This window comes from Hyaena hyaena, unplaced genomic scaffold, assembly GCF_003009895.1.
Source record: "Hyaena hyaena isolate Hyena2069 unplaced genomic scaffold, ASM300989v1 scaffold_35, whole genome shotgun sequence".
Classification (NCBI taxonomy): domain Eukaryota; kingdom Metazoa; phylum Chordata; class Mammalia; order Carnivora; family Hyaenidae; genus Hyaena; species Hyaena hyaena.
The window spans coordinates 2714137-2725111 of NW_024080667.1; the positions used below are offsets into that span (position 1 = coordinate 2714137).

A 10975-nucleotide genomic window follows, 5' to 3' on the forward strand; every position below is an offset into this window, starting at 1 on the left:
AGTGAAATGAGGCTCAGACACCGAGGGGTGGGCCCATGATAACAGAGCTGACGGGAGGAGCCACGATGGGAACCCAAGTCCGTCTGACTCCAGAGCCGATGCTCCTCAACACTGTACTACTCCATTTATTTGCAAGTATTTGGAGGTGTCTTCTTGCTTCTGTCTTCTTTTTATGTCTTAATTCCTGGAGGCCATGTGTATTAGAGTTCTCCGGAGAAACAGAGCCAATAGTGGCGTATACATATAAATACATGATACATGTGAAAGGCACACATACACACATACATACACGTAAAAAGAGATTTTTTATGAGAAATTGGCTCACATGACTATGGAGGACAGCAAGTGCCAAGAACTGCACTTGGCAAGCGGACAGTCAGGAGAGCCAACGATACAAATCTAGTCAAAGCCTGAAGGTCCGGGAATCAGGAGAGCTGATGATGTGGCTCCAGGCAAAAGGCCAGCAGGCTTAAGACCCAAGAAGAGTCAACGTTTCAGTTCGAAAGCAGTCAGGCAGGAGGAATTCCTTCTTATTTGGAGGAAGAGGAGGCTTTTGGTCTACTTGCTCTATTCATGCCTTCAACTGATTTGATAAGGCCCACTTGCATTAGGAAGGCCAATCTGCATTACGTAGTCTACTGATGTAAATGTTAACCTCCTCTAAAAATACCCTCACAGAAAGACTCAAAATGTGTGACCAGCTATCCAGGCACCCTGTGGCCCAGCTGACACATAAAACTGACCATTCACAGCATGGAGCAGGTTCTATTCTGCACCTTCCACTACCTGGTCCAGGCCTTTGTGTACAGCAGTTCCATTCATGGTAAGGAAAACTGAAGGCAAACGCAAGAAATCATACTGGAATTTAAAACAATATTAAATTAAAAAAAAAAAGTAAACAGCGAAAATGGAGCATGAGGCAAACAGAAACGCGCCGTCCCCATTCCACAGCCCTTGAAGCCCTTTCCATCGAGGTGGAAGACATGAGGCGGAGACCGCACCAAGTCCCGCTGGCTCTGCCGTGGGAGGCAGGCTAAGGATCCTGCCAGTCCCAACAGCAATCAGAAGTGGAGCCCCTGGTCTGTACGCAGAAACACACAGACTACAGGCCAGGCCAGCTAGCTGTCTCATAAACTGGTAAAAACAGACAAAACCGGGGAGGTTAACAGCGTAACACAAGAGAGGCGATGGCGTTTCTTACTTGCTGGCAAAAAGCGTCCCAAATTAAGTGAGGCTGAAAACATAAACACCAGCTACCCGTAGGAGAAAAGGAAATATAGGAAGATGAAAGTGAAGGTGAAGACAAAAGCGGATTTTTCCTTTACCGCCGAGCTGGTTAACATCAGTAATAAAAGGAAAGTCATTTCTACAAAAGAACATCTTCCATTAGGGACCCTCCTCTCCCCGTTTTTAGCATCGAAGGCAAGATTCTATTCCATGCTACTGTATTTTATTTATTTTTAAGGAAGCTCTAGGCAGGGCCTGAACTCATGATCCCAAGATTAGGAGTCGTCTCTTTACCAGCTGAGCCAGCCAGGTGTCCACAGGGAGTCCATTTTGTAAAGCAGAAACATTTGGCTGACGCCACCTTGTGGCATTTACGACAAAGTGGAGGCAGTGAAAAGAAAAGCTCCCTGAAGATACTCGTTCCAGCAGCCTTCCGATTGCTCTGTGCTCCTACCTTGTTTTGGTTAGATTTAATGAAGTCAACTTCATTACAATACAATTCACCAATTTTAAGGGTACAGTTTGAGGAGTTTTAATAAGGTGGTATAACTACTACCATACTTATGACGGAACACTTCCACCTAGAAAGTTCTCTACTGTTCCTCTACAATCAGTGCCCACTCCCTCCCTCTTGCAACTGATCTGCTTTCTGTCACTACAGATTTGCTTTTTACAGAATTTCATTATTTTATTTTATTTTTTAAAATAGAATTTATTGTCAAATTGGTTTCCATACAACACCCAGTGCTCATCCCAACTAGTGCCCTCCTCAATGGGAATTTCATTTTTTAAAATGTTTATTCAGGGGCGCCTGGGTGGCTTAGTCGGTTAAGCGTCCGACTTTTGCTTAGGTCATGATCTCGCGGTTCGTGGGTTCGAGTCCCGCGTCGGGCTCTGTGCTGACTGCCAGCTCAGAGCCTGGAGCCTATTTCAGAGTCTGTATCTCCCTCTCTCTCTGACCCTCCCCTGCTCACGCTGTCTCTCTCTCTCTCTCTCCTAGAAATAAATAAAAATATTTTTAAAAAATGTTTATTCATTTTTGAGAGAGAAGAATGAGCGGAGGAGGAGCAACGAGAGGGGGATAGAAGATCCAAAGCAGGCTTTGCGCTGACAGCAGAGAGTCCGATGCGGGGCCTGAACCCACGAACCGCGAGATCATGATCTGAGCTGAATTCAGACACTTAACCCAGTGAGGCACCCAGGCGCCCCTCCTTTTACAGAATTTCACATAAATGTAATCAGGCAGGGCGTCCTGGGTCTACCCGCTTCCGGCTTTCCTTCATGCTGTGCGTATGTCCACTTTGTGGCTTTTTAAAACAAAACAAAACAAAACAAAACCCTAAACTTTCCATTTTGAGATAACTGTAGAATCACATGCATTTTTAAGAATAATGAGATCCCTCACTGAGTACACTCAATTTCCCCTATGAAAACAGTCCAGATCTATAGCACAGTCTCACAACATCAGCACTGATCTGGTCAAGACAGAGTGCTCCCAGCCCCAGGAAGACCACCGGTATTGCCCTACTGAAGCCACACCCCTCACGCCTTCCCCCCTCACTCCTGCACTCCTACAATTCCATCCTTTCAACCATGTTATATAAATGGAATCATCTAGCATGGAACCTTTTGACTGGTTTTTCTCCATTCAGCAGAATTCTCTGGAGATGCACCCAAGTGTGTGCACTTGACAGTTGTGCTGCATGGTACGCCGGGCCCCAGTGTGCTCGGCCGGTCTCCCACTGGCTGGTCTCCCACTGGAGGGCCTCAAGGCTGCGGCCAGGTTTTGGCAATTACAAATGAAGTTATAATGAACATATGTGAACATGTCTCCACTTCTCTGGGATAAATGCCCAGGAAGGTAAATGCCCAGGAAGGTACCTACTGGTGGATTCTAGGACAGTTGCAGATTTCGTTGTTTTTTTTTTTTTTTTGTTTTTGTTTTTTTAACAAAATTACCAAATTATTTCCCAGAGTGGGAGGCTGCCTTGCCTGTGGTAGGTGCAAGACCGAGACGAGAGAGAAACAAAATGCATTAAAAAAACCTAACTGCTTAAAATGAATTTTTTTTTTACATTAAAATATTAGTAAAGCTTGGCTTTCCAAAGAACTTGGGACTCTGGGTTGTCAGTTACAGCTTCTGGGCTGTGAAGCCTGATTTAGAAGTGCTGTCAGAGGGCAACATGCATCCTTACCAAGCTTGGTCTCATTGCCACAAAGTCCTCTTAAAGCTGACTGTGGCTCCCTGCGATGGTGGGTCCTCCCCTTAACACCGCCCTCTAATACTTCGCTCAGTTTCATACCCACCCTGCAAAAACACAAGGTCTAGGCTTGATTATGCAGATCTTCCCCAAGGTGATTAGGTTTTTTAGAAATCATTTAACAAATCTTATCCCATGCACGATGTGAGACAAAAACCACAAGGGCGCATCACAGGAGAGGACCCTGAGGAACCCCAACGTAAGTTTTGGGATGCCTCGAAGCATTACTCATTTTTCTTTTAAACTGCCTAATTTAAATCCATGTTTTACACAAGACTTGGAGGGATAGAGGGTAACAGGAATGAGAAGAGAAGATGAGAAAATCAGAATCCCCAGAGGAGGTCGTGGTTCTGAATGGAAGGCGTTCACTCACTGCACTAAGTAAGTTAATCCACAGGATTAAGGCAGCTGTGATAGGAAGCAGTACATTCACGGAGCAGAGAAAAGTGAAAATGTGTTATGTTGGTGTCCCAGTAGAAGTAAAATAAAAAGATAACAGCTCTCATTCACTGAGCCCTTACCGTGTGTGGAGTATTATACTAAATGGTCTCTAAGCTTTACAACATCTCTACAAAGTGAAGTTTTATTATTCTCACTAAAAAATGAAAATCGGAGCGCCTGGGTCGCTCAGTGGGTTAAGTGTCCAACTCTTGATTTTGGCTCAGGTCATGATCTCAGGGTTGTGGGACTGACTCCCACATCTGGCTCCATGCTGAGCGTGGAGCCTGCTTGGGATTTTCTCTCTCCCTCTGCCCCCTTCCCCTGCTCACATTCTCCCTCTCCCTCTCTCTAAAGTAAAAAGAAAAAATAAATTAAAAAAAAAAAAAAGAAAAAAAGAAAAAGCATAGATCAAAAGAGCCAGGATTCAAATACAGATTCAATGGCTTTTATCTCCAAAGGCCAACCTTTTACCCATTATATCTGTGGCGAAAATGCAAATCCAGGGGCACCTGGGTAGCTCAGTCGGGTAAGCGTCCGACTTTGGCTCAGGCCGTGATCTCATGGTTCGTGGGTTCGAGCCCCGCATCGGGCTCTGTGCTGACAGCCAGATCAGAGCCTGGAGCCTGTTTCAGATTCTGTGTCTCCCTCTCTCTCTGACCCTCCCCTGCTCAAGCTGTCTCTCTCAGAAATAAATAAAACATTAAAAAAGAAAGAAAGAAAGAAAGAAAATGCAAATCCAAAGCTGACCAGCACAAAAAGCGAATTACTTTTCTGAAACAAATCCAAGGAACACTGAATTCATACAATTAGTAAGATCTTATGCAGTAGTTGGCCCACACATACTCATTTGTTTATTTGTTCAATAAATAATTACAGAGTGGCTAATATGTTCCAGGGACTGTTCTAGGCCCTGGGGATCAAGGGCAAAACAGACACACATGCTCTGATCCTTCTGGAGGTACAGCGACCAGAGACACACACAAATCACATCACACAAATCACATCGATAGTATGTCAGGTGGTGATAAATGCAATGGAGAGGGGGTGGGGTCCTGACTATAATTCTGTAGTTCTAAATGGTGTGGCCAGGGAAGTCTTCACTGAAAAGATGACAGCTACGCAAAGACCTGAAGAAGGTAAGCAAACCATTACCTGTACCCAGGGGAAGAGCAAATTGGGCAGCGGGGGCACTGAGCCCAAATCTAGAGGTGGAAATGGGTTTGAGGAGCAAAAGCCAGTCAGTGTAGTTGAGAAAGGAGTGAGCTAGAGACGCAGGAATGGGGGAGGAGATCAGGAAGTTAATGGGACAGTCAGAGCACACAGGATCCTGGAAGCTGCTGCTGCTTTTTTTTTTTTTTTTTAAACTAATCTCTACGCCCAACCTGTGGCTTGAACTCGTGACCTGGAGGTCAAGAGTTGCACGCTCTACTGACTGAGCCAGCCAGGTGCCCCCTAGCAAATTTCCAATGCATCCAATGAATTGTATATTTGAGATTCAAACTTTAGAGAACATTCTCTTCCTCTCTCTCTTTTTAAATTAAGTATACTCTATGCCCAACATGGGCCTTGAACTCATGACCATGAGATCAAGAGTCACATGCGGTACTGAATGAGCCAGCCAGGTGGCCCGACCTTGTAACGGTTTTTGCTTTTTACCATAAGATGAGAAACTTCTGGTTTTGAGCAGAGGAGTGACAAAGTCAGACTCAAGCTTTGAAAGGATAATTTTGGTTTGTTTTGAGAATCAAAGATGAAAGCGAGAAAACCATGTAAGAATTACAGTACTCAGTAATTCAGTAATCAGAAGGGATGATGGGAGCTTCACCCAGGCTGCTGGCTGTGCATGGTAAGAAGTGGTAAGTTCTGTTTGGTTTTTGTTTTTTTAGAAGCGGTCCGTTCTGGAATGCATTTTAAGAAGAAACTGACAAGATTTCCACACAGACTGGACATGAGAGCGGGGCACAGAGCAAGGATGACCGCGGTGTTTGGCCCAAGCCCCATGGAGGCCGCCAGTGCCATCGCCTGCGCTGTGTGTGGCGAGGGGCACTAGGAGTTTGGTCTGGGGCCGGCAAAGTTTGTGATGTATTTTGAGATATCCATGTGGAGACTAAAAAAAAAAGTTTTTACTTATTTTGAGAGAGAGAGCAAGTGGGGGTGGGACACAGAGAGAGAGACAGAGAATCCCAAGCAGGTTCCAATGCAGTCAGCACAGAGCCCTCTTTTGTATAGGGGTGGGGGTATATTAGTATCCACCTCTTATCTTTTTTTAATGTTTATTTATTTTTGAAGGAGAGCGAGATAGAATGCGGGGTGGGGGGCAGAGAGAGAGAGGAAGACACAGAAGCTGAAGCAGGCTCCAGGCTCTGAGCTGTCAGCACAGCACCTGACGCGGGGCTTGCACCCATGAGCCGTGAGATCATGACCTGAGCTGAAGTCGGAGGCTCAACTGACTGAGCCACCCAGACGCCCCAATATCTATCTCTTAAGATTAAACCGGAGGGTCAAACTTCTAGCATAGCCCAGAGAAATAATTTCTGCTTTTCAGCAGTGGCAAGATCATCAGTTTGATTGGCAGTCAGGCACCCTAAGATGTGCCAGTGCTAAGAACAATGAGACACAAATGAAAGCAGGCGGTACCTGCCCTAATGCGATTCACAATCTCGATGAAGAAATAAAGAACTACAATCACAGTTAACAGATTACTGAACACTTATCGGCAGGACTGCGGTTCAGTGCAGACTAATGCAGAAAAGGAATTCAGAAGAGAAATCCTACCGTGTCTTAGAGCCCCAGGACCCTGACTATCACTCAGATAATACACCAGGCTCATTTCGGGATTCTTCTGAGGTGGCTTTTGTGGGTATGAATGCACATTCCTACGTGGGGGAGTGGAGAGGAGGGACCTCCTCTATTTCTCTACCCTCAGGAGGCCCTGCAACAGCTTCACCTGAATTATGAAACTGACCTATGAAACCAACCTTCTGCTCAGCTCATTCATGGAAGAGGGACCTGAGCTTTGGAACTCATGCTCATTGGTGGGGCGCTCACAGCTTAATTGCTTGTTCAGAAACTATGAAAGGAACTGGTAAACAAGGTCATTACTAGTCATTAACAACGCTCAGAGGACACGAACTTGAAGCTCTGATAGTCAGTCCTCCCTCCCTATCTCCCCCTTTTTAGAAAGACTATAAAATGACTTATTCAAGTTCATGTACCACACACTGGAAAGAACTAGCATTTGAAGGCAGGCAGTAGGTACTGTGTTATGCAGCGGGGCTGTATTTACAACTGGAGAGATTCTCATGTAAGTTCAAGAGGAGAGGAACTAGTATTTCTGGTTCACCAGTTTCCAGATCAGTGCTAAGAGTTTTTCACATATTATGTAAACAAACAAACAAAAACCCCAAACCAAAAAAAAACCAAGAAAACAAACTGGATCTTGGTCTTAGATCTACCAGTTCTTAGCTGTGATATTTTGAGCAAGTAAAAAATTTTCTCTTTGGGGGCCTCAGTTTTGAAACTTAAAAAAAAAAAAAAAAAGAGGTAAGAACTACTATTTGCTCATCTTGCAGAGGTTGCTGGAGAGCCCAGAGGAGGAAACAGACTTCAATGGGATTTGTAAATTCTTAGTATCTTATGTGTGCAATGACCATTTCCCCTCCCCGTCCAAATAAATATTCCATCTGGAATGCAGATTAGTGTGTAGAGTCCTAATACAAAGGGGTGGGGGAAACTTATCACTGCACATTGAGTCATATAAGTAAGGGCAGCACCAAGCTCTGTACCTATGAGATCCATGCCCAGACTCTGCGGTTGATATTGCTGTCAAGCCCTTTACAGACAGGGGACACTGAGTCGGCGTCATCCGACACTGCTTTAAGGCACCCAGTTTTCCCTGCAGCAACGCCCCCCCTCCCCCCTCCACCGGGGGAAGGGCCCAGATCCTTCAGGGATACGATTTGCCTCCATTTTCCCCTTCCTCTGCCCTTTCCTTACCAATTCCGGTCCAGTCTCTGTTTACCGAGCCCCCAGCCCTGGAGGAGAGACCTCGATTCCCAGGTCCATTCCTCCCACGCCCGCGGGTCCGTGTCTTCCACAGAGACTAGTTTGAGGACAGAGAACGGGCTTGGAGCCCAAACCTTTGGATTCGAATATGGCTCAACAGGCACTCTCTTGTCACGTGACCTTGGGCAACTCAAGGCCCCTCTATGAATTTTTCCCCCTTATTTAAAAAAAAAAAAAATCGTCTCCGCCCTGATAACCTCTCAGGCTGCGGCGAGGCGCAAGAGGTTAACGGACAGGGATGCTCCAGGACCAAACGCCCGCACGACGCAGTAGGAGCGAGTCCTTCCACTCCCTGGGGCTTTGTCCTGGGCTCCCTCGCCCTCCTCCACGGACCCCTCAGCGCCAGGCTGCCTCCGTGACTCTCATGCCTGCCCTCTTCCCCCGACCCCGCAGCTTACCTGCAGGCAGGCTCCGCCAAGGGCTGTGGCCGGGAACCAGCGCTTCAAGGAGACTCCGACCACCGCCGCCGCCATCTTGGGTCCTGACGTCAAGCCCCACCCCTTAACCCTGAGGTCGCTTTCCGCCGTCGTCCCGTCGAGCACCGCGGCGCAGAGCCGGCGTTCACCGAGGACCCGCTAGCCGGGCGGGAGCCGCCGAGTGGGAGGCGGATCCAGTTTCCCCGATGGGCGGAGGGAAGGCGGAGAAAGCCAATGCCAACGTGCGCAGTTGCGGTGTGCGCGGCGCATGCCCAATTGGCCTCCCGCCTTCCTAAGGTGACCTTCCCAGAAGGGGGCGGAGTCTGAGAGGGAGAGAGTGGGGAGGGCTGGGAGTGAGATCCCGGCAAGGAGGAGCTGTTCCATGAGTTCGGTCCGTATTTAGCTCCCGTTCTTCCCAGAAACTTTGTCAGTAGTCACTCATCTCTTAGTGACGAGCTTAGTGGCTTTGATGTTTTGTTTTTTTTTAAATTTATTTCTAGGAGAGAGAGAGAGAGACAGCGTGAGCAGGGGAGGGTCAGAGAGAGAGGGAGTCACAGACTAAAACAGGCTCCAGGCTCTGAGCTGGCAGTCAGCACAGAGCCCGATGCGGGACTCGAACCCACGAACCGCGAGATCATGACCTAAGCGAAAGTCGGACGCTTAACCGACTGAGCCACCCAGGCGCCCCATTAGTGGCTTTGGTCAGACATTTGTCAGGCACGGTGCGGTTTGCTCGAGACTGTCCTGGTTTAGCACAGGGAGTCCGGCGTCCCTGGGCAAACCGGGAGGGTTGGTGAGGGCACTGAGGGGATGTCAGAGATGACGGGCAAAGGTGGATGACACCTACCATCCATCTACCCGCCCACCTACCCACCCATCTATCCATCCAGCCTTTCGTCTATCCACCCACCCATCCATCCATCTATCCATCCATCCATCTATCCATCCATCCATCTATCCATCCATCTATCCACACTTCCATCCATCCATCTATCCATCCATCTATCCATCCATCCATCCATCCATCCATCCATCCATCCATCTATCCATCTACCCACCTGTCCACATGCCTTTCCACACATCCACCCAAAGATATGCCACCAGCACTACTGTGTGCTAGATGCTGGGCAACTGCCTTGAGTGAGCGAGCAAGGCAGGTGAAGTTCCTGCCCTCACTGGGTTTACTGTCCTGTAGGCGCCCAACCAGGCCCTCACACAACACTAAGCTCTGCTCCATAGAGTCAGGAGGTGGAGGGGACCCAGCCCTTGGCGGCTTACTTAGCCATTTAGCACTAGAAGCCATTGGTTGCACACCTGCTATGTGCCTAGCGTTAGGATCCTTCATCTCACTTAAAGCTCCAAAACAGTCTTGTGGGAGAGATCTCTCTTGTAGGAGAGGTCTGTGCATGTAAGTCTCCAGTTTAGTCATCTCAGGTGCTTTCCCCAATGTCTCCGTGGCTCATCCCAGGCCCTTCCTTCTTCTGGGGGCTTGATTTCCTCAGTCCTCCAGGTCACCTGGTCTCGTGGGTCACCTCAGGCATTTATGTGGGTAGTTAGCTTGGCAGGTACTCATGTTTCTCAGGAATGATATTTTCCCTTCTCCGCCTGCTTGTTTCTGACCTATGAAGGGCACCTTTTGATAGTCTTTAGTTTCCTCACAGCTCATGTAGATGTGACTGGGGAAATTAAGATGGCGGGGAAAATTGGTTTTTGGGGGCTAAGTTTCTGGAGTCCTGGACTGGAACCCGCCAGTGCCGCTGCTATGTGACCTCATTAAAGGAGGTGTGTAGTGAGGCCACAAGAAACAGCCTGGACCCCTGGGTCTAACCTTGAATCTTCTCAAGGCTCTGTGACCTTGAACAGAGGTCCCCTGTCCCTCCCCATCTCTGGCCTATAGTTTCCTTGCCTGCATCATCAGGGTGTTGGACCAGCTGATTTAGGGTTCTGGAATTCACATGGCTGCTTAAGGGGGGGCTGTCTTGGCAGTAACTGTTGACAAAGCTGAAGTCACCTTGACTTTCCACTGGGGCTGACCCAGCCCTGGAATAGGGCTTCTCCAAGTCTGCCCCAGGGCCTCAGAGGGCCACCCAACCTGGATGGAGTCATGGGAAGATTGTTACTCTCTCTCTAACCCCTCCTGGCTGAACTGTCTTCAGAGATGAAGGAAGGGCATCCTCTCCCTCCAAGGAACCTGTTGGTAAAGGATTGGTCCTGTTGGCATTTTCAGGACTCCTTCAGCTCCAAGGCAGATGCTACTCCTAGATAACTGATAACTCTTTTACTTTGCCCGGGTCACCTTGGAAAGAGCAGCCTGAGGCCGGCAGAAGTGAGACCTTGATTTATGGAGGGGCTTCTGGTGCCAATGGGCCCACGCGCCCTGCAGGCACATCGTCCCTGGGCTTCATGGGGATTTGGGGAGCTCAGAGTTATGGAGGAACAAATTCCTGGGCGGCTGCACCTCCGCCCTGAACTTTGGGATTCCAGAAAGGCACAGCTGCACGGCTTAGAGGTTTTCATGGCCTGCTCCTGACAGATCTTCCCAAGGTGTCCTCGTGGCATGAACCA

General features: G+C 48.1%; 1 protein-coding gene across 1 annotated transcript in view; it reads right to left on the bottom strand.

Annotated features, from left to right (window-relative positions):
- The window catches only part of SDHB (succinate dehydrogenase complex iron sulfur subunit B), a 29746-nt gene extending 21247 nt beyond the window's left edge, over positions 1 to 8499 (bottom strand). Inside the window, exon 1 of the mRNA XM_039229001.1 lies at positions 8393 to 8499. Coding sequence (XP_039084932.1) covers positions 8393 to 8467 — 75 coding nt within the window. The 5' untranslated portion in view covers positions 8468 to 8499. The remainder of the gene's footprint in view (positions 1 to 8392) is intronic.
- Between the last annotated feature and the right edge of the window lie 2476 nt (positions 8500 to 10975).